The sequence below is a fragment of the Perca flavescens genome, chromosome 24 (assembly GCF_004354835.1).
Source record: "Perca flavescens isolate YP-PL-M2 chromosome 24, PFLA_1.0, whole genome shotgun sequence".
Lineage (NCBI taxonomy): Eukaryota > Metazoa > Chordata > Actinopteri > Perciformes > Percidae > Perca > Perca flavescens.
In genome coordinates, this window is record NC_041354.1 from 9,196,460 (window position 1) to 9,219,653 (window position 23,194).

The 23,194-nt window shown below is 41.8% G+C and overlaps 2 protein-coding genes across 2 annotated transcripts; both read right to left on the reverse strand.

The window, feature by feature from the left end:
- Positions 1-122: 122 nt before the first annotated feature.
- Positions 123-9,383, reverse strand: mrpl39 (mitochondrial ribosomal protein L39). The gene is made up of 10 exons (XM_028572264.1): positions 9,183-9,383; positions 6,856-7,062; positions 6,481-6,620; positions 5,748-5,847; positions 5,365-5,432; positions 4,405-4,517; positions 3,701-3,766; positions 3,408-3,561; positions 2,775-2,822; positions 123-287 (listed from the first exon to the last, which is right to left on the reverse strand). The coding sequence occupies exons 1-10, from the start codon at positions 9,217-9,219 to the stop codon at positions 213-215; spliced, it is 1,008 nt and encodes a 335-aa protein (XP_028428065.1). The 5' UTR covers positions 9,220-9,383; the 3' UTR covers positions 123-212.
- Positions 9,384-10,137: 754 nt separating this feature from the next.
- On the reverse strand, positions 10,138-21,996 carry LOC114551144 (ras-related protein Rap-2a). The gene is made up of 2 exons (XM_028572265.1): positions 21,250-21,996; positions 10,138-11,374 (listed from the first exon to the last, which is right to left on the reverse strand). Exons 1-2 carry the CDS (start codon positions 21,561-21,563, stop codon positions 11,137-11,139), a joined length of 552 nt encoding a protein of 183 aa, XP_028428066.1. The 5' UTR covers positions 21,564-21,996; the 3' UTR covers positions 10,138-11,136.
- Between the last annotated feature and the right edge of the window lie 1,198 nt (positions 21,997-23,194).

The window sequence follows — 23,194 nt, forward strand, 5'->3', positions numbered from 1 at the left end:
ACTGAAGCACCTTCCCCCTCGGGAGTGTTGAAATCTTTCTCTCAATACACACAACGCAAGACTTGTGTTCTTGTACCACAACGGGCTCACGGGACATTTCCATAAGAATGAGATAAGTGGGATTGATTTGTCACATATGTTTTACACATTTATTGAACAAATAATACAATGTGAAAGTGTGCATGTGTGTGTTGAAGGTTACACAGAGGTTGTTACTGGCTGGTCCGAGGTGGTGTTGAGTCAGGAGGAGAGAGTCGATTCACTTCTTCAGTGTTGGGCACCTCCACCTGTGCAAATAAAGCCACATATGTAAATGATTATGTTAAAAGATTTATAACAATTATTACATCCCCTCTCTTACCTCTTTACTCTCTTTGTAAAGTATAAAATGGCCTAAAAACTATTTTTTTTTAATAATCTTTCTACAGAGTGGTGTAGATCTGTTTGTAGCGTGGGCGGCCGCATTTTAAGCGCCAGCTGGAGGCAGATGGGGGACATGCTTCCCTACTGCCTGCAGCCGGCTCAGAAAAGGCAGCGCCCACGCCTCCCTGCTTTTATAAACCGGTCTCTGTACGCTAGCACAGACAGAGGGTGAAAAAAAGAACTCAAACCTTTCAACTTTATAATGTAGTGTATAACAACACCGCAGCCTTAATAGTAATATCTCTTTAAAAAAAGTCATAAAAAAGTTGATGTGTTGTAGGGTTACTGTACAGGATTGCATTGGATGGTAAGTTGTTCCTGTTATTTTGTCTACCTGGATCTAGCCTTTTTAGGGGCAACACATCTGATGAGAGGTTTTGTTAAACACAACAGTTTCAGGAAGAGTGACAGCGGTTCTACATTTTTGCCAGCATGTTAATACAAAACAGCTGTTCGGATATTCAACTATTTTAAATTTCTTTGACATTTCTCTATTCCAAATTTATTCTGAAGAGAAAACGAGGGCAAACTGTAATATTGTTAACAGTTTAAAGGCTGATTGTCAGGTTCAACTTTGACCTAGTGAGCTGGCCCTCCTTTGTTTTCCTGTGCAGTGAGGGATTAGACACTTCCTGTTTCACCTGCAAATAAAGGGGATTAGATGATCTTACTAAACTATAGGCTTGTTTACAACCTGTCTGACAATATAGCTGTGCTCCCAGGTCTCTGCAATTACTTAGAAGAGTACAATGTTATAACTGTAAAACATTACAGCCTGCAAATTCAAATTGTAAATATTCTGTACATTGGGTACCAATGAAATACTTCCTGGCTGTAATCTACAGCGTTAACTACCTTTTTTGAATGTGGTGTTTGAATACCTGACATGAAGGCCCAACAATGGTTTTAAAAATGAAAAAAGGTACATATAAATCTTTCTCCTATTTTTAGTGAAATGATGGTCAACCTACAATGTAAGTCCCAACTAGCTTTCAGTCCAGTTCTCATAGCTGCTTGTTAATGTAGCTTGATTTCTCTCGCACAGTTCCCGCATGAATAACAGACGTTTTATCTGCATCACAAGTAAAGCTGGCGTCTTGTGGTTTTATAGGAAGAATGAAAACATCCACGTGGCCCTAAATGATCTCTGTCTACGTGTGTGAGCTGTTGAAGAGATTGAAGAATGGTGCATTACCCTTGGTTTGCCTACATGTTGTGAAAACACTGCAGTATAAATGTCCTTCAGAGCGTTTCTGGGCCTGTTTAAGTTTATAGCTCCTCCACTGATAAGCAGTAGTGATTCTATGTTAACACATAGGACAAAGAGGACAGGACAGCATGTTCTCTATACACATCAGGAATTTTCCCAGTGTGGCATTAATAAAGTCTATCTTATCTTATCATTTACACAGAAAACAGTGTGTCAGGTACTATGGAACAGTGTCTTCTAAAACCATAAGAGTGATGTCCAGTACCTCTTGCAGCAGGTTTGCATGCTAATCCTGTGCTTGTAAAAACTCCAGAAAGTTGTGATCCAACTATCCTCCACTTTTAACGTCGGTCCAACTCTGACATCCATACTTTTGTCTTTAATAAAGTGCTATTTCAATTCCCTGAATAACCAAATGTGAAAATAAAATGTAGGCCACAGAGCACAGTATGTCATCAGTTGCCAAATCAAGTGGATCTATTAATGAGTGCCATTTTTTTTCAACATTACGCAATCAGCGATGCACAGAGAATGCCAGGAAGGCTGCAGCAAAATATATTTCGCCTAGATGGCTCCATCCAAAATTAACTCTAGCCTAGTTTGAATTTGAAGAATTTATGCTTCTCCTTTAGAGTCTAACTTGGTAATGTTCAGACAGAGCCGATTCAACTCTGCATCAATCCGAGAGTCATGATGTAACAACACCTAGAATAAGAGCCTTGAACCTTGAGGGATTTAAAAATACTTCTTCTTTGGATCTTGAGTTAGTGTCTGTGTCTTTGATGTCAAGTTCAGAAAACAGCAGTTTGTCCTTCATGAGGAGGATGAGACCTGCCTTTTCCTGAAGACTGCAGCCCACGCTCACGCTCTGTTTTTGCCAAAATATAAATGCAAAGCAATAAAAATAGCTGTGTTAAATCTTAACCTCTGGCTACTTTGTGAAATCTAAAATGATGGCTGTAGCCAGGGATCGAGCTGGCTAAATGTGGAACAAGCAGTAATTTGGACAAGTATCCATCATTTAGACCAGAACACAGCCCTCCTTCCCTGAGTTGGCCTCAGTGCTTCAGCTTTAAGGTCACTGTTCTTGGACAGCTGTGTGAGGTAAAAAAATAAAAACCTGGATATTTTCTGTTCTTACCATTTTCTCTGCCCGCTGCCTCAGTTTCCTCCAGACCGTGTGGTGAGCCTGCAGAGAGGAAGGCAACGTGATTAGCAGGCACATGTAGACGGTGATAAAGTACTTTTACTGCGCCGCACAAAGGACAAGCTTTGATATTAGGAGAACAATCAAATGTCATGTATAATCTGTTCCACGGCAACAGTGGTTTTATGAACAATCTCGAGGGAAACCGCTGCAGACCGCTAAAGAATCACTTTTAAATTGATTCGGTAATTTAAACCTGTAATTGTCTGAAGCAAAAGGTGCCCATAAATGACTTTTTAGACAGATATTCACCTTTAAAATTTGACATTTCTTGAGTCACAGAAATCTATGTATTATCACTTTTCTTGTCCCAATAAAACTTATATTGGAAATCCATAGAAATGTATTTTTTAAGTGGGTTAAAATGACTGTAGTTCTACTGGTAAGGTAAAACTAACCATGTTTTTGAAAGACAAAGAACTGTCTTGCATGAAGGTTTACATCCAAGTCTGATCACAAATACACACTAAAAAGTAAAGTAAAACAAATGAAAAAGCCCAACAAACAGTGTCTGCCTTTAATGTATTTAAGTGCTGTTACGTCACCATATTCCACACGCGTCCCTACCTGCAGCTGCAGAGGCAGGGAGAGGCCCTGTGCCCGACGCTGGAGGCCCCAGGGTCCCCGTCCCAGGCTGTGGACGGCCGTCACCTCGTATTGGGAGCACAGTCCTGTCCTGGCCACCAGGGGGCCCGCACTCAGCAGCACATGGTCACCACATCTAAACGATTATGGGAGGTTTTAAAATATATATATAACTTCCTGCAGATATACTTAATGTGTCATGTAACCGACACTACACTGGAAACATGTAGGCAGGAAATGAAGGTTTAAACCAAAATGTGCGCATGAAAAGTCACCTGTGGAGCATCACTGTGCCTTTGGGACTCTGTGCTGCCTTCTGTTCCACCTCTTCCTGTTTACACCTGGAAGACACAGAGAAAAAGCAACAACACTCATCATGTGTTTAGGAGTATACTGGGGAGGGACAATACAAGGACAGGAAGCAAAGAGACACAAGGAAAAAGAGGCAAAAGAAGAACAGACGTGTTAAACGAGATAAAAGGTATAAAAACAGTGAAAACAGCTATGAAAGAGAAGTTGAAGTTCACTTGAAGGCAGCTTCATTTCACAGAGCAAGAAAAGAGACGGAGGGACTGTGCTTTGTTGTTGCAGGAAACATTCAGCTGTTACACAAACACTTGGGCAGTTAAGTGATTGTGTCTCGTTTTTAACTCTCCTATTGTTTTAAAACTCTTGTGGCAGTGATAGAGACAGTGACGTTAACGGTTTACTGTACGGGACTCTCACAGCGCCTCAAAACAAAGTCTGATCGGCGGTTACATGATTGGCCACCGCAGGGTGACTTCAGATTGCGTTTCTCCAAAAGTTGAATCGGTCTCAACCTCTTGCCTAAGGCCACTGCATTTTTTCAGCTTCCTTTTTCCGCCGCAATGCAACGCAAAATGAATTGAAAGACAGAATGGAAAGACGTGCGTTTTCAACGGACGGTCTAAGGACTGGTGAGAGTGTGTGAACCGGCCTAAGGAAGGAGTCAGTCTACCTGCTGTGTGAGAAGATCTCCAGCGCCACAGAGGGCACCACCTCCAGAGGCTCCCATGCCAGGTCCTGGTGGATCAGCTGCTGGGCCCCTCGGGTCAGAGACCGCAACGACTCCTGGAGTGAAAAACAGCCGTGTTGGTTTACAAATCAACTCACTTACACTCACAAAGGATCAGGTAGAGTAAGAGATATTAGAGTTCTGTAATCTGAGACAAAGACCAACGGATAAAATCTCGGAATCATTCCTCCCTTGCAACTGCTGGCGACATATAGAGACTTCTCTTCAAAAGGTGATAATAACAAGTCACACTCTTGTGTGTTTTCTCACACACAAACACATGTGTAAGTAAAGACAAATATGTATATGAGATACTGAAGACCCAAGAAGACTACGACTCTCATTTTTGCCAAAATATGGCTAAAGACAGCATTAGGCTGCGTTTAACGGAGGGTGTTTGCACAACACTAAAATAATAACTGCATTCTGGGCCAAATGATGACTAAGGGGTGGTCTGAGAAGTTTCTTTGTCTTGCCAGCTTAAAATCTTATCACTATTGGAATCCATTTCAACCAACCAACATAAGTTTAGCTGACCACAGCCTCTGACTTTTGTTAAAGACAAAAACTTCAAACAGCTGTCTCAATGGACGAACATTTGAGACTCAAAAGATGGATTTGGGGTGGAATATCACTTTAAAGAGAAACAGCTGAAAATTGTCAGTTTGTGCTGACCTCTAATGGTTAAAATTCTCATCTTGCTGCAGTAATATAGATGGTTACAGGTGCAACAGAAATAACGGCTTTCAGTTTAGTATTAAGTTACTCGGTCAGGAAGGACACTTTTTTTATGTTAAGGATGTTCTATAGAAGATGATGGAAAAACATCTCAAATACATTTATATCCACACACACACACACACACACACACACACTCTCACACACACACACACACACACACACCTCAGAGGGAGTCCATGAGTCCAGCTGAGGGTCGAGCACCACATCACAGCAGAAGGCCCCTAAAGTGACTACATGGAAACAAATAACACAAAAAACTACTTAGCACCAAACCACCTCATCAGAATCCAACATGTATGTTTCATTAATGTTAACTAAGAAAATGACCTGCCAGGAATTCTATTTAAATTGGCCTAAATAATTTCACTCAAAATTATAAACAAACATACCTGAAAAGCCAAAGACTGACACTGCATCTAACTTTCAAATCTGTCTCAAAAGTTCCTGGCAAATATTTCTTGACCAAAGACTACTAGTAATTAGTAACTAGTAATTCTACTGGTGTCTGATGGCTGGTCAGGGTACATTTGGAGAAGCTCATCTACCTGGCACCTCTGGTGTGTTGAGCAGCTCCACAGTAAAGTCGTCTTTGAAAGCAGTCTCCAGCACCTGGCCTAGCAAGGCAGCACAGGAACGCCAATAGGCCTGAGGGGGAAACAAGAGCACACGCTGAAATATGTCAAACCTTCCTGATATCACCTGTTCGTTTTCTTAAAGCCATTTGGCTAACTCGGACTGCTAAACCTTCACATGAGTTTTGGCTGAAATTAAAAATACATTTTTACACAGAAACAGGACTGTGGATTTTGTCCCCCATCTCTTGGGGGAGTGCTACAAGAGGGGATCTCTTAATGGCCGTTTTTACGGCAGGAACAACTACAGTGACCAATAACTATTTCAATTTACATATGAGTATTGTATTAAGATAGACAGACTTGAAAAAATGTGTCCCTATCCATTAAGGTAACATGTAAAAAGTGGAGTAAAACATCTCACTAAAGCTGGGCCTGCTGTAAAACGGCCATGCAATTTATAAAAACACTACCACGTACTAAAACAAGAAGAAATTATAACAATTACTTATTTCAAAAAAGTTGCCCTTAAAAGATAGAGGATTTTTTTTAATTATCTGCTTCATGTAGTTCTACTGGAACATAGGGTCAGTTTCAGCAAATATGACAGAAAGTTAGTTTTATAAGTCTTACCTACTGCACCTTTTAACTTCCAAAAAAAATCTTAAGTCCTTTTAAATAAAATATATTTTGGTTGTTCCCGTACCTGGTTGACCAGAGTTGGATCACTGTCTTTAAATGTGAGCAGAGTGAGTGAGCAGGAGTGGGTGAGGGGCTGGTGAAGAGACCACGGTTCCCCGTCCACCAGGGCCAGAGCCGAGTTGGTCAGGTGATGCTCTGTCAGATCTGGGGGAAACACAGAGGAGTTCAGCTGAGTGCAAAACTAGGATTTATTTATTTATAACCAATCATGAAGCAATGCATTATTAATACATGCAAATTAAGCTGAGATGTTTAGTTTCTCACAGATTGCCGATTGTGTTACAAACAAAAATGGTTAAATCCCGGCAAAAGTTCAATGAAAGTTTTCAAGTGGTTTTCTTTATACATTCATCTTGCATCCACACTCCCTTTCACTCACGTCTGGCACAGCTCAGTGGAGTGGACATTCCTTTGTTCATGATGAGCAGTGTACCATCCAGCCCAGGGCCCTGCATGGACACCTCTATCTTCTCGATGCGGGGGTACAGAGCTCTCTGCCTGGCCTGCTCTCTGGAGAAGACGGCATTGCGCTGGCCGCGGACCTCGTTGGCCGGCGCACGCACAGCTGCTGCAGAGGTTGCAAAGCCTGTGGAGGGGGAGGATGGATGGATTCAAGCATAAAAAAAAAAAAAAAAAAAAAAAAAGAGAATTGAGGAGGAACAAAAGAAACCGAAAGGATAGCAGAGGATTCTCCATCTTCTAATACTATGTCATGTTGACATGTTATGTGTTATTGGTGTCAAAGCGATGTCATCAGGGTTACAGACAGAAAGGCTGTGTTTCAAAGTAGGGGTGTGGAACCAAACAAGCTATGGAGTTGCATTATGGGGAGTGTAGGCTATGGTGTTTTTTGGAGCTTAATCCATATTAGATTATTATCAATATTATTGGATCATAGTCAGGATATACACTCACCGAATGGATTATTAGGAACACCGTACTAATACCGTGTTATCGCCTTCAGAACTGCCTTAATTCTTTGGGTCATTGATTCAACAAGGTGCTGGAAGCATTCTTTAGAAATGTTGGCCCATACTGATAGGATAGCATCCCCCACACCATTACACCACCACCAGCCTGCCCAGTGCTAACAAGGCATGACGGATCCATGTTCTCATTCTGTTTAGGCCAAATTCTGACTCTACCATCTGAATGTCTCAACAGGAATCGAGACTCATCGGACCAGGCAACATTTTTCCAGTCTTCAACTGTCCAATTTTGGTGCACTTGTGCAAATTGTAGCCTCATTCTCCTATTTTAAGTGGAGATGAGTGCTACCCGGTGGGCTCTTCTGCTGGTGTAGCCCATCCGCCTCAAGGTTGTGCGTGTTGTGGCTTCACAAATGCTTTGCTGCATACTTCGGTTGTAACGAGTGGTTATTTGAGTCAAAGTTGATCTTCTATCAGCTTGAATCACTCGGCCTATTCTCCTCTGACCTCTAGCATCAACAAGGCATTTTCGCCCCCCAGGACTGCAGCATACTGGATGTTTTTTCCTTTTTCAGACCATTCTTTGTAAACCCTAGAAATGGTCGTGCGTGAAAATCCCAGTAACTGAGCAGATTGTGAAATATTCAGACCAGCCCGTCTGGCACCAACAATCACGCCACGCTCAAAGTTGCTTAGATCACCTTTCTTTCCCATTCTGACATTCAGTTTGGATTTCAGGAGATTGTCTAGACCTGGACCACACCCCTAAATGCATTGAAGCAGCTGCCACTGATTAGATAATAGCATTAACGAGAAATTTAACAGGCGCTCCTAATAATCCTTTAGGTGATGGTACATTTGCTTATACTTTCTAATTCATGTCAGCATATAACATTTTGCACACTTTAAACATGGTGTTTTAAGGCATTTACATCCCGATTTCCCTGGCTTTAGGGACATGATGTGTAAAAGTCATACTGTCATATTTAGACTAAGATTGATTATGATTATACAGATTGTCAAGTTGAAGTTGAGGCTTTTAAATAATTGTCTTGCATAGTTAAAGATTAATTTCACGCTACTTTAAGAATGTAGCTATAACTGATGCTGAAAAAAAAAAAAGTAGCAGGGTGGCCGAAATCACTGCAGCGTATTGAAAGGAGTCCGCTGCGGTATTTGAGACTACAGACCCGAGTTGATATAGAACCACAAGACATCTTGCAACTTTTAGTTTTTACATCACCTGTGTTATGTTAAAGCTGGCTAATAGCCATTTCAAACAGCTCGTAGCAGGAAAAGGACAGGTGTATTTATTAAAATAAATGATGACTTTGTGGGGGTTCTGTGCGTGCTGGAATGGACCTTTTCCACAGCAGACATGTTGACTTGTCATAGTAAGAAAAGCACAGCTGAAACTGATAACCTTAACGATGGCTCAATTCCATCCAGGGTCCCAGTAAACCGTTTCAGTGAGTCAGCATGCACAATACCAGGACCTCTCCTAAGTGGAATAGGAGAGGTTGTATTAATGGTTTTAAATACACCTGTGCTTTTCCTATTACGACATGTCAACATGTCTGCCGTGAAAAAGGTATATAGCTTACTGGGATACTTAACGGAACAGCGCCACCGTTCATGTTATGAATTACATGTGTACTTTCCCTACAATGCCATGTCAAAATATATCTTCATCCAGACTCGAGCAGTATAAAGCAAATTTCCTCTTAACCTAGACAGCTAGCTCACATGCTAATGCTACCGGTTAACAGTTACTCACGGCGCTGGAGAACTTGACACACGGTCCTGGTCGCCATTGTAAAGAATATTTCTATACCTACATAAAACAACGTCTAATAGATACGAAAGGGCAAATGGATAAATGTATGTCACTTATGCCTCTGAGTGAAGGACGCCATGCCTGTTTCGTGCGCAACAATATTTAGGTCCGGGTAGGAACTGAAGACGAGGGGCTGAAAGGTCCGTATAGATGACGTTGTGCTGTCCCATTTCATGACAGCAGGTGTCGCTGTTGGTAGTCATTTCAAGTAGGCTAATGTAAAGGAAACCCTGTAATACTTTGTTGCATTATGCAGACAGAGAGGGGGAAAAAATCTCTGTCAGCACCATTTTAATCAACAGTCCCTAACAACATAATATATCTCTGTATAATACATCTTTGATATTTGTTTAGGCACTTGTATTAAAGTTTAGATATTTATGGCGTCCCTCAACAATTTATTTCTGAATCTCTGTTTCCTAAGTGTTGAAAGTCTGTTGCTCTTATGCTGATTGGATGGATCCAAGTTATGATCTTGGCTCTAAAGTCTCACATGTCCCAATATCATCCTCTAATGGACTCTAATGGAACTCAGAATTTGACAAATGCTCGTTGGATTTTTCAGGACCAGAATCAGCAGTAAGTGTTGGCACTAATGGCAGCAACAGTAACAGCAGGACGCCTGGCCAGGAAACGCAGCCGCGGGACCAAAACATCATAAATCATGTCACACAGGCCAACATGGAGCCAGATTACCGCTAAATAGCAAAGCTAAAAGGCTACTTTCACAGTGAGTGCAATTCTATTGACCTCTGGAGGTTAAAGTAAAAGAAGATAGAACTTCAAAGTAGGAGAACTCAGTAGGAGCTGCTTTTAACAATGAAAGAAACATATAAGTTGCTTTACCATTACATTCGCACAAAATTATTATTCAACAATAAATACGCATGACACATTTGTGCATAAAGATTTATTTTTTGTTGAAAATAAGTGTTTCTCACATTGAACCACTAACATATCTGATGTGACTTAAGATAAATGAACTATACACTGACACTGATGTTCACTTCATACAATGTAACAAGGCATTTGTATCATCTGTAAGGTGTAAAGACAACTGTCCGTACGTTGACTGATTGATTGTTTTGATCAGTTGATTGATCGATACTGTCTCTTTGGGTGAGATTGATTGTACTCAATGTCAGTGTGACAGCACAACTTCATGCACACATCATCCACAGTATGTCAACATTTGGGATCTTCTGAATGACTTTCCCCAAAGGTGCGGTTTCCTTTTTAAACATTCGTTCATCTATTCATTCATTCATAGTTAGGCGGGCCTGCTGTAAAATTAACTTCCAGTAAGACTCCTTCACAGTGGTGTTACTTGACATCCGTTCAGATACTTGGTGATTGGTCTTGCACTGTCCCAAGGGCCCGAAAGTGCAAAAAGAAAAACACAAGCAGAAGAAAAGAGGACCAATAAAACTGCGGAGCACACTGCCATCACTGCTTGGATCTATGGCTGGTTTCCCAAAAAGCATTTAGCACTATAATCCTTGTTGTCGATGGCTTTTACGATGGTTTTGGCACCGTGCTGCCTTTGGGAAACCCCCAAACATTTGGTCCTGTTAATCAGGATGGTGATGAATGTGGGAGGTCAAGTGTTGTTTTTCTTTCAAGGGAAAAATCCACCCTGTGTCCGAGGAGTGATGTGTGTTGAAATTGTATTTCCCATTAACCTCCTTTCCCTACTTCTGCTTCAGTTAGGGATTTCCTACATTTCCCAGAATGCCCCTTTGATCAGAGCACAGGCCTAAACTGCTAGATACAGAAAGCAGGTTGAAACAGTTTTAGAATTGGATTTCCCCTCCATCTTCAATCTATCTAACATGAATTAATTTGCATTCTAATTTCTAACCATCCACCCATCCATCACCCCTCCAGCAGGCTGCTACTGTATGCTGCAGGCGGGGCAGCAGGCCTCTCTCCGGTCCGGCAAAGGGCAGAAGTCCATCTGCCTCACGATCTCGGCGAAAAGCTCGTCCACCATGGTCTTGCTCTTGGCCGATGTCTCCATAAAGGGGCAGCCCCAATCCTCGGCCAACGCCTGTCCCTCGCTGGGGGACACTTCCCTCTCCTCCTCCAGGTCCACCTTATTACCCACCAGCACCACCGGGACCTGCTGATACCTGAAATAGAAACAGAAAGTAACATCAGAGGAGTGTACGTCTGAAATGTGCTGCCTTCTCCCCCGCTGGGTGTGTTTTGTTACAGACCGAGACTACAGAAACTTCCTGATACCTAAGGGAGAAAAGCGGAGGGAAGGAGAGACTAAACTCTGTGACAGCATGTTTGTGCGTGTGTGTGTGTGTGTGTGTGTGTGTGTGTGTGTGTGTGTGTGTGTGTGTGTGTGCGTGTGTGTGCGCGCATTGTTGGCCTACATACTGTATTTGTTAGATGCTGAAACAATAAGGGGTTTGAACAATGCACAATGGAGCAAGAGGAGAGGGATAAACTACATTCAGCTACTTTCAGTTCCAGCTTCCCAGGAGGCCTCCATCACTCCCTGGGTGTCTAATATCAGTAGGCGGACCCATTAGAAAACTGTCATCATGAAAATAATAACTGCCTTGTTTCAATGTCGTGATGCTCTATTTATTCCGGGATGCATGCAAGCTGTACATTTAATGGCTTCCGATTCTTGTTTAAAATCATTAGCTCTCCACTTTGCATCATTTTGATCATGCATGAAGCATGCCTTAACAGATCAAAAGCTTTCTTCCCCCAGCGTGTGGCAGACGATCCCAGTCCTCTTCCATCCATCAATAGAAAGAAACCAGGCTGGGGAGAGTAATGGTATAGGTTATTGAATAATTGAATAAAGCTAATGTGCTGCTCTTGCATTGTTGGATATGAACATTGGTCTTGGAAATAATATTTTAGCTTTAGCTTTTGTGCATCCCTTCATTTAAAACTCATTGTATAATTGTATTGACATGGAGAGTTTTACAGCAAATTATAATGTACAGAATCTACATATCTTAGGGGAAGAGCAGACACTTTTAATACAATATGTTTAAAGGGTCAATTCACTCAAATCCCCCAAAAAGTGATTTGAATTGCACATAATAATAGCTAACCACGACAATTTTTAACATAGAAGGTTAAATGATAAATGATTGCAAATGGTAGACTTAAAAGTGTAAAGTTATTATACAAGATTTTTTAAGTTATAAACTAAACCAATGCAGATAAAGGTGGATATATGGGATATATTTATTTATTTTAAGATTCAAAAGAAATTAGTAGTTCCAATGAATGATTATCCAGAGTAACCAGGATGTTGCTTCTGGAAACATATGCAAACATAATTTGTGGCAACAGTTGTCTCACAAACGTGTTAGTACACTGAGCTTGTTAGAGCACAAAGACAGTTACTTTGTTCAGGCACTAGATATTTCATTTCAGATAGACGTCCTTCATGTTTTCTCTGATTAAATAACTGCAGAATGTCAATTACAGAGGGTATATATTCTCACAACAGGTAATGGGCACAGACCACCTAATAGCCTCGGCCATCAGTCATTCCTAAGTGCATTCCGAGCCTGGCTTATTGATCTGCTGGTGCTATTGAGAAATGAGCTCTTATCTACAAATTGGTGGCCTGCTGCCACACTTCTCAGCTGGGAGAAGAGCTGAGGCGTGGAAAAGAGTTGGCAAACGTCTCACTGAGTTAAAAGAGGGGCCAGAGATCTGGAAGAAATGAGTGCAGGCAGCAGAGTAGAGGATACTTGAGCACCTGCTGGATCTGCTCAAGTGTCCTTGAGCAAGACAGTGGGCCCTGCTAGTTTCAAGGGTGCTAATCTGTGGCTGAACTTGACCTCTGACCTCCCAGAGGAATTCACATATAAAGTGCAAATGGAAAATGATTACAAATAATGTCAGCAACTTCTTCCGACTGTAATTGGTCGACAGGCTTGAAGACAAGCAGGGAAAAAAATTCAAATGTCAAAGACTTCCCTGCAGCTTGACATTTTCCCTCACAGCTACCGCACTGTACAACGCACACACACACACACACACACACACACACACACACACACACACACACACACACACAAACAGCAGCTGACCTCAGCAGGACAAGCATCTCGCATGGCCTGTGTGTTTGGAAAGCTGGAGTCTAGAGGGTGTGAAGTGTGAACAAGGAGAGCACCATGCAGACAAATGCAATCTGACAGCCTTGCCGGAGAAACTCTATATATAACTACAAAGACACAGGGAGAGCCAGCTTCTCCAGGGTGGGGTAGGGAGTTTGTATAGAGATTGTTTGTTGCAACATCAAACTACCAGTCCCTCCTTGCCAGATGAGGAGAAGCTGAAACTGCTCAACACAGCATGAACAAAAGTTGCCCCATGGGGATTTATAGGTTGATATCATGTATAATAGAAGAATACGTCACTCAGTGTTTGCTAGCTGGTGTGCTTAATAGCTCAGAACTGTCTCTTTCTACTGTACAGTATAACTCTTATATTTGTGCTACGGCCTTATGACTATAACTTCAAAAATAAAAAAATGTCACACTCATTTTGGATGAGAAATAAAATCATGATTTTTGCAGAAGCACTTCCAGTTCTCTGTGTTGTTCTTCCCATTGGAAGTTTGCATAGTAGTATTTCCATTTTCTGCTACTTTATACGTCTATTTACTATATTTCAGAAGGAAATATGCTTTTCACTCTACTACATTTATTTTGCAGACTAAGGTTTGACATACAAAACCCATAATGAGCTTGTAAAATGTGACATATTTTTATAGAATAAACTACTCAACTGTACATAAAGTCAATTAAACTAGCTCCACCTCGACCAGCTACAACGTTAAAATACTGTTTATATGTCAATGCGTCAGTAATCCAACAATATACCACTGACAGAGGCTATTCTCTAAAGTTAGTGCTTTAAAGCTGCATGATTTTATATTAACAAATCAAACAAATAGCTATGTGTTAGAGCTAAAGGGTCACTCATAGTAGCGAACTCACCATTTTAAGTAGTTTTAAAAAGCCGTTTCAGCTTCCTGAATGTCCTCATGGTTACTATGGCTTTTGAGGTACAGCTGTCAATGTTTATGTTTTGCCTGAAGTGCTTTTACTCTACATACTGTATGAATAGAAATCAGGCAAAATTACAAACATTGCTAACTTGTTCCTGTTCCAGCACAAGAGTTGGCAGCTATGCACTATGGGAATTATCAGCAGAGTTGGAATGTGTTTGGGTTGTTTGGCTGAAACTACCAGCTGTATGAAAATGCAGCTTTTTGTTTTCAAAATGCAGTGGGAGAGTTGTCACATTGGATTTATGGAATAGGCAACAGCAGGTGGCTGAGCTAATGAAATTTTACGGAGATATGGATGTTAAAATCTGTATTGATTTCTACAATATTGCTGTAAAAAAACTCTTTCTGAATGATACTCTGAGAACGGTACTGAGGGAGTCCCTGTGCTTAGCTGCAGGGCTTTCACACAGGAGAGTGCTGAGCTCCACCTTTATAAAGCCATCATCTGTACGTCCATTTATGAAAAGCTAGTCTCGCATTGCCAGACCTGTCTCCACAGTGCTGTGCAGTAAGGTTTGGCTACACCACACATACATCCTGGGATATGAGGAAAAAAACGTTCTGGGTTGTTTGCATTTCTATGAACCAATCACAGCCGTCTTGGGCGGCGCTAAGTTCCGGAAGCAGGAACGGTGCGCAATCTCAGGTCTCAGGAAGGAACTTGTTTTGGTGGAACATTTGCACCCCATAAAAGAAATTGCCACATAAAGTATTATTATTATAGTAAGCTGGATGCATGGTTAAAATGTAATTTGCTCTTACCAGTGTATCGCTGTGCGTATTTTGTCCATAGCGATCCTTACCTTCCATCCCGAAACGTCCCAGTTAGATAGTAAATGCCGTAAACATATTCCTTGCAAATCTTCACAATCATTCACCGAAAGAACCAAGCAGGCCTGCCTTAGTGCATGATCCAAATTTTCATAAAAACTTTCCATTTTCAGCGTGTGACGTTAGCTTGCTAGCTCAGAGGTTGTTTGTGTTGGCCGGATATTTGGCCGGTCAGGCTTATCCTGGCAATGGACTTCCGTTGATCCAGACTAGTGAAAAGCCGCTGCTGCATTCTCATTAGTGGAGTCTTAAATAACTTTTGCTGATATACATTTGACCTTTACAGCACACAAAAACTAGTTACCGCCATTTGCCTCTGCAGGGTGTTATTCCAACTGTTGGGGGAAAAAGGCAAACAGACAAACACTCCCACACACAGAGAATCAGTGTTTATAACTCACAAAAACAGATGGACTCTACATTTTCCACTGAGCCTCAGGGTACAACAGCCTTATTAAGGCTACCTGCTGTGCTAAATAGCTACAGTGAACTCACTTGCACGTTTTCACAAGCCCCACAGCACCGGCAAACCCGTACACACATACACGCATCTCCAACGTGAAGCCCTCCAACCCTGCAGCCGCCTTTTCTTTGCTCTCTGCATCTTGTGTTAATTAGCAGTTTGTAGCGGACAGAAAAATCACAGAACCTTTAGTGTAGTGCCTTCACTGTGTTAACTCCCAAAGGGTGTTACTGCTGGAGAACAAAGCTTCGATAGCTAAGGAGCAAAATAACACGACCACATTCCTGTGATAAACAGACAAAAGGAGGGCCTGCACAGCAGATGGAAAAGGTCTTTAAAGTCTTTCTTTTTTATGATGAAACCCCAAGCTTCATTTACATCTTTAATGGTGCAGCCCAGCTCCTCTAGATAATCTTTATTTTCTTTACTGCAGATGCAAAGGCAGTATAGGCAGTATGGGAGTAGACAAGTGCTAATTAGTTGCATTAGTCCCACTGTTCTGTGCAGCTAAACAAAGACAATAATTCAAAGTGAGAAATAAAGATGTGTAAAGTAAAGTAAAGTAACAAAGTGTGAGGAAACGTAAATGTTATTAATGTTGCAGATTCCATTCTTAATCCCACCTACGAAGCTCTGATTGGCTGACTGTTTTCCCAACCCCCAGACCTACTTGAATTGCCCCCTTTAGTCCTCTATAAACAATCAACTTCCTGTTATTCCAAAATACATACTGATTTTTTCACTCCCTGTAAACATTCCCTTAGGATCTGGATTCCCAATCAATCTCCGGGTTTTCAGTTGTGTAGTTTAATAAGCCTAAATGTGGGAAATCCCAGATACAGATCAAAGCAACGTCACTGTTTCCTAAGGGGTCAGAACATACAAATCGGAGGGGTTGCTTGTAAAATATATTCACCTCCTTGGGACTCGAAAAGTCTGGGAAAGGACGTCCCTCTTTGGAGCTATTTGGAACTCACATATTCAATCTGTGACAAGGTGTTGCAAGTAGACCCTTTGCTTTAAAGACTGCCCGGAAAGCTACAAGTCATATCTGAGTGTGATAAATTGCAGATAATAGTGAAAACACTTCACACAGATTTACACACCAACAATGAGCACTTTACCGGTGGCTCTCCTTAACTCACATTTTAAACCAAGCTGGCTGCTTAACAGCTTTCTCCTTCTTGATGGCAAACACTAAAAGCCTGAGGTCAGGTAGTTGCTTTGTACCTACACCAAAGTGCTCCCTGGGATATGTAGCTTTGGTCTCTCCACTCTATTCCCATATTCCCCCTCAGCGGCACGTGATGCCCACCTCCTGCTATTAGACACAGCATCAGTGCAGCGTGAAAACGCAGCTCAAGTGCTTTGAACGTGTCTCCTCCTCCTCCTGGGCCGATAATAAACCTTCACATGCAAGCGTGGAGATCATTAGATTGTGAGGAGGGCTACACCCAGATGTTTTCACAGATAGCAACTGAAATGGGGTTTATTCGGTTAGTCCGTGAGGTGCTTAGGTCTACAGAGGGTAGAGTGTGTCAAAGAAAATATGCATAAGTTATACAGACTTGTCATGTAAAGCCAACATTAATCATGGCAGAGCATCTAATACAGTTTTCCTCATTCTTTCTGCTGAAAGACAAAAATAACCAATTAGGTAGATGCAGTGCAGACTTTTGTTTCAGCTAGTTTCAGCTTTGGGACCAACTGGCGGAGCCTGCTGTGGACGAAGTACACACAGTGATACACTGGTAAGAGCAAATTACGTTTAACCATGTGTTAGAATGGCCGCGTAGCGGTTGGATATTTACAGCAGGAGACATGAGGCAGAAGTACGGTGCAGGACAACCAGGTGTTTATTGCACCAACAATGACCACATTAAATGGCAGCCGTGGGATCAACAAAATAAACTGAGGCCCACAGGCAGCTTGTGGTCCTGACGACAGCAGTGCTGGATGTCAACTGGCAGCCTTTTATAGCCTGCCACTGACAATGACCTAGACCCTACCACAGTATAAGGGAAATCTGAAATTCACTTGACATTAACAACTATACAAACCACAAGAAACACGTTACATATATTTCTACTGCCCTATTGTCACTAATCTGCATTAACTTAATTTATGTTACCTAGTACAATACAATTATAGTTAGCCTGAAAAGCTAATCAAAGCACGCAAATACCCCGTCACTAATTAACACATGGTATGTCCCGGAACCTTTGAAATGGTGCTCGATGTGGCCGGGTTAGCTCAGCTGGTAGAGCAGGTGCACACATATATAGAGGTTTACTCCTCAATGCAGCGGCTGCAGGTTCGACTCCGCCGTGCAGCTGCATGTCGTTCCCCCTTTCGTGTCTGTCACTGTGGAAATAAAGGCCTAAAAACACCCCAAAATATTATCTTAAAAAATAAAAATGATGGTGCTTGATAACCCGGGGACTCTTTAGCCCAAACACCGTGGGGTGGAGACACAACCAAGGTAAGTAACTTGAACACAAACATTTTACATTATACTATAGCACAATTTGCAACAGTTCACCTGCATTTAATTAATCAGGTAAATATTATACCATTCTGAGCATATTTTGTTTAGGTAACCAAACTAGCAACTGAGTGCATGTGTTTGTCTTGACAGGGCCGGCCTCCAATCAGTTCCAGCTGCAACAGCTACAAGACACATTCAATTATTTCAACAAAGAGACCATTTTGCAGAGGCACCGTCGCCGTGTCCGGAGCTTGGCGCCCCCCAAGACGATTGTGATTGGTTAAAAGAAATGCAAACAACTCTGAGAAGTTTTTCTTCTCTCCTAGTATGTATCTGTAGCGTAGCCAGAACTTATTCCACAGCGCTCTCAAGTAAGGTCTTGCTAAGCGAGACTACCCTCAAGTGTATTTCCTGCTTCAGACTGCACCTCATGCATATAAATTGGCACAATGAAGGTGATATGTGGACTGTAGGAGAGCATGGAATCACAACACCTGCACCACACACAGCAGTAACACATAGGATCTCACGTCTTTCCCATGCTTTCCACCCACCCCCTGCATAAGCATCCTGGTTTGTCTTCCTAATGAAGGCCTGAAGTCTTCTTGGCTTCCAACCCAACCCAATCCCATTAAGTTCTGGTGAGTGGGCACATACTATATCTGTGCTCTTTATTGCTGCTGCTGGCTCAGCAAGAAGTTTGGGAGGAGGGAGGCTGATCTCCAGGAGCTGACTGTGTTGCTTGTTTTATTAAAGATCGACACCGTGGATGTCTGCACATGTTTAAATGATCAAGTGAGGCCATGCTTAAATAAACGGATGGTTACATTACTGCATGTCCCTGTACTGTGCAATGATTTGGTTCTCTGAGACAAACCGTGATCAATTCTATACAATATTTGTAATGTCCCACTGCATGCTCAGAAATGAGACGCATATAATGTGTAATATAATGCGATTAAAAACATACAGTAACAATCCCTACTTCAAACCCAGAGCAGTGTGAAATAAAAGTATGAAATATTTACAGATACACACTTGACAGTGGTGGCTGATGCAACGTAGGCAGCCGCATCGGGTGGCTGCTGGCTAGAGGCGGCACAGCACAGTTTTATCCATCTTTTTCATTTTAAAAGGAGTTCCCTCATGCACTCGTCCCCACTATGCCACGTAAGCTGTGACGCTCTTCTGCTTCCACTCAGCCTGTGATGTCTGTGCCACAGGAGCATTCAGTTCACTCCGGTTGATGGAGGTGAAAAGCAGCACTGCGCCAAACTATGCAGGTTAAATTATGAATTATTACACAATATGCAGTTAGATAAATAAATGTGCCACTTGCCAATTTTACGGACGAAAAGCTACAACAGGGAAGACTAAGAAGAGGAACACAGCATGTTAGATAAGAAAAAGAAATTATTAAAAATAACTTTTTTCACTGTGTAACCAGTATCACAGGACTACATTTTACACTGACAGCTGACCTGCAGGTTAAAGGATAATTGCGCTTTTTTTTTTACACAATTTGGTACTTACTTTCATAATTTCGTAGTACAGGGGGGTTATGTGCTGGACTATTTGGCAGTGACGTCCTGAAGTCTCAGCTGGTTGATGATAAAAAAAGATCTACTAATTTCTGCTAAGAAAAAGTCCAGCACATAACCCTCCCATAAAACCACAACTTGTGATTTGTACACTACATTTTTTTGTGTAAATGTGTCAATTAGTGAGAAGTAAAGGGGCTGGTCGGTTTTTATTTTTTTATTTGGACAGAGCCAAGCTAGCTTTTTCCCCCTGCTTCCAGTCCTTAGCTAAGCTAAGCTAAGCTAACCATGTCCATGCTGCACCTTCACATTTAGCGAACACATGTCAAAGTCTTGTATTCCTATTATTTTTTACACTTTAAGGCCCTGTGAGTTTGGCAGCCCCCCATTGTTCATCATTGGTCATCATGAAATTATAATGACCAATGAAATTTCTTTGGCTAACTCTCCTGCATGTCCCCATACAAAACCCATCAATGTCATATATAACCTTATAGAAAATCGAACCTTATATGTCAACATAATGGGCTCTTTAATACTATATTTTAAGTAAACAGGGATGACATACAACAAGGGTGCTCAGGTGGACTCAATCCGGGCCGTGTGATTACATGATTAGTGCATCTTAAACCTCTAGGCCACCAGAAGGTCCCAAATTAACTGTTTTTAACCTTTAACATTAAGTACAACTAAAAGCATTGACATAGCACCAAATAAATTACAGGTAATTGATTCAAGCCCTTATAATGTTAGGCAAACTAAAAATGGATTCTTAACTTGCAGACTGTAGTTATAGCTGTAGTCTGTCAGTGTCATTAAACAAATTAAGGGAAGCACTAAGTCAAAAACACCAATATGTCACCACCAAAAGGAAAGATCACAGTTTTCCTTCCATTCTCTCTCCCGTAGCTGTGAGATGAGCTCAGTGGATTTGATGAGTAATGGACTGAACTGATCAAAGCCATCCAGAGTTAGTCATGTGTGAGAGACAGAGAATATCAAACCCAGTGAGAGTTCAGCGGGTTGAGATATGACAGGTGAGCCGCAGCTGGGCTCTTATGAAGAACATATGAGCTGGTTGCAGCTTCTCATGCAGCGGTGGAGGGGGATCCAGACAGGGAGGAAGAGGAGGGAGCTGCAAGTATGGGATGAATTCTGGGCCTAATTTTGAAAAAAACTACACATCTTGTTGTGGATCTTTAAATGGTGATGTATGTACTTTTATGGGCCCTTGGGAGGTTCCTGGGTGTACTCCAGCAAGATTAGGAACAGTTCCATTTTATATTACTATAAATGAATGAGGGACTGTCAAGGAATGAGTATGGTAATTACAACTTCCTCTCCCACTAACACAACCAACTTTTGGTGTCCATATTGCCTCAGGATGTGACCATTTTGGGGGCCTAAAACAGAATTTTATTTTATTTTATTTTATTTATCCTTTATTTTACCAGGTGATGTCCCATTGAGATAGTCAAATCTCTTTTACAAGGGAGCCCTGGAGCAACACAAGGGAGCCCTGGAGCAACACAAGGGAGCCCTGGAATAACCTCATCCCTATTGCATCAGAATATATTTACAAGACAATGGTGCTTTACATAATACAGTGGACATTGTCTCACCTTTTCACCCTGATGATCTGGTCTCTCATGGGCTTGATGTCCTGAAAACTTTGCTGGTTGACCAGACTGTAGACCAGGATGAAGCCTTGGCCGTTCCTGATGTAAAGGTCCCTCATTGAGGCGAACTGCTCGGTGCCGGCTGTGTCGAGGATCTCCAGCACCGACGGAGAGGAGTCCACCTCGATCTCCTTCCTGTAGAAATCTTCAATGGTCGGGTCGTACTTCTCTATAAATGTCCCGGTGACAAACTGGACCGTCAGGGCGGACTTCCCCACCCCGCCGCTGCCGAGCACCACCACCTTATACTCCCGCATAGCGCTCCTCCTGTGGACTTAAATCCGGCATGCAGAGAATAAAGTCTAAGGCAGCGGAAAAAGGAAACGCATCCCCATACACAGTAGTCTAGACTCACGCTACAGCCATGACACAGTGGCAGCCGACGGTAGACGAGATGCTCTTGCAGTTAGAGGCGGGATGCTGGAGCATTTAGCCTTGAGATGAACAGCCACAGCCTCTACGGAAATATTCCCACGCTATCTTGCAGGGAAACAATTCCAGAGGCATCCATAATGCAATGAGGCGTCGGTGTGGTAAAATAAGATTGGCTATTATTAGAAACAACAAGACAAAACAGAGGGCTAACACTACATTTCTCTGCCCAGTGGGCTACTGTAGCCCACACAGTTAAAGGCAAAGAGCCTGTTTATCCTTAAGAAGGCTACAGTGCTGGGAATCCACGCCTCTGGAGTCGGTGCATCCACTGGAAATATGGGGGGTGATTAGTGCCACCTGGAAACAGTGGAAGAATTGGGAGGAAGATAGAAATGTTTGTGACAAAGATGTAAGAGAAGCAGCCTTTATCATTATGGGAATTAAACAAAATTGTGTGGTACTAAATCATCTTAATTTTGATAAGCTGTCAAAGTAGAACACATCCTCAATTTTTTTTTTTTTGCAACTGCACTAAAAAATGACACGTTTTGTGATCTGACACCCAGGGGTGTAGCACAAACTTCTGGACCCTGTACATATAGGCATTCTCTAATGGGCCCCTCCCTGCATCCACGGCTGTTCATTTTAGTATTTTTCTTTGGGTGTGCTCTAAGTTAGTATCCACAGCTCTTGACCCTGTATAGGCCATGCTAATTGTCTTGTAATAGCCTGTTTTTACATGTCATGGAGCGAGGTTAGCTTAGTACAAGTCTTCAGGTAGTTCATGATCAATTTTATATTCTCATCACAATTTGTCAAAACTAAATAGAACAGATAGAGTAAAGCAGCAGGTTGATTAACAGCTTTACTGAGTTTTTCTTTTGACTGTAGAAAGTAACATTTTTGAGGGACAGTCCTCTACGATACAAACAGATCAGCTACTCACCTTGCAGGCCGCAGCAGCGCGTCGGGAGTCTCCCTGCTGTCAGCATGAGACAAGGCCCTACCTTTTTATAGTTATCTAGTATACTAACTCTACTATGGCCATTGAAACACTATTATTGACCCCTCATATCATATTTTTTTCTTCACTTTACACAACAATCCTCCACTGCAGTAACAGGAAATGACTTGGAAAACAATCAATTAAAGAGTTTACTTGTCCCAGTCCGAGGCCTTATCATTATGTTCATCATCTGTGGCAAAAATCATTAAAATCTTGTCTTAAAGTCCTAAAACCTATTAGCTGTCACAACCTTAAATGTTGTTCAAATTAGTCTGTGATAGTGCTGTTTATTGACTTTCATGGCTCCCTCTTTATATGGACTTCAGGGACCAACAGGGGTTTTTGAGAGGGCCCCGAAGAAAAACTACAGGACTGAAATACCTTACTGGTCTATATAGTTAGTCAATCCTGCAAATAAATATAGTGATTTTTCAGTTTTTACACAGACAGGACCTTCAAATGACACAAATGAGAGATCCAGACAAAGCACTTCTTTGATTTTCTTTA

Excerpts from the sequence above, each read along its gene's own strand:
- mrpl39 (XM_028572264.1), bottom strand. The coding sequence starts at position 9,219 with ATGGCGACCAGGACCGTGTGTCAAGTTCTCCAGCGCC. Across the intron at positions 5,848-6,480 it reads ATCCAACTCTGGTCAACCAG|GCCTATTGGCGTTCCTGTGC; the intron begins GTACGGGAACAA and ends TTTCCCCCTCAG. Across the intron at positions 3,767-4,404 it reads GAGATCTTCTCACACAGCAG|GTGTAAACAGGAAGAGGTGG; the intron begins GTAGACTGACTC and ends TGTGTCTTCCAG.
- LOC114551144 (XM_028572265.1), bottom strand. The coding sequence starts at position 21,563 with ATGCGGGAGTATAAGGTGGTGGTGCTCGGCAGCGGCGGGGTGGGGAAG. Across the intron at positions 11,375-21,249 it reads CAGATCATCAGGGTGAAAAG|GTATCAGCAGGTCCCGGTGG; the intron begins GTGAGACAATGT and ends TTTCTATTTCAG.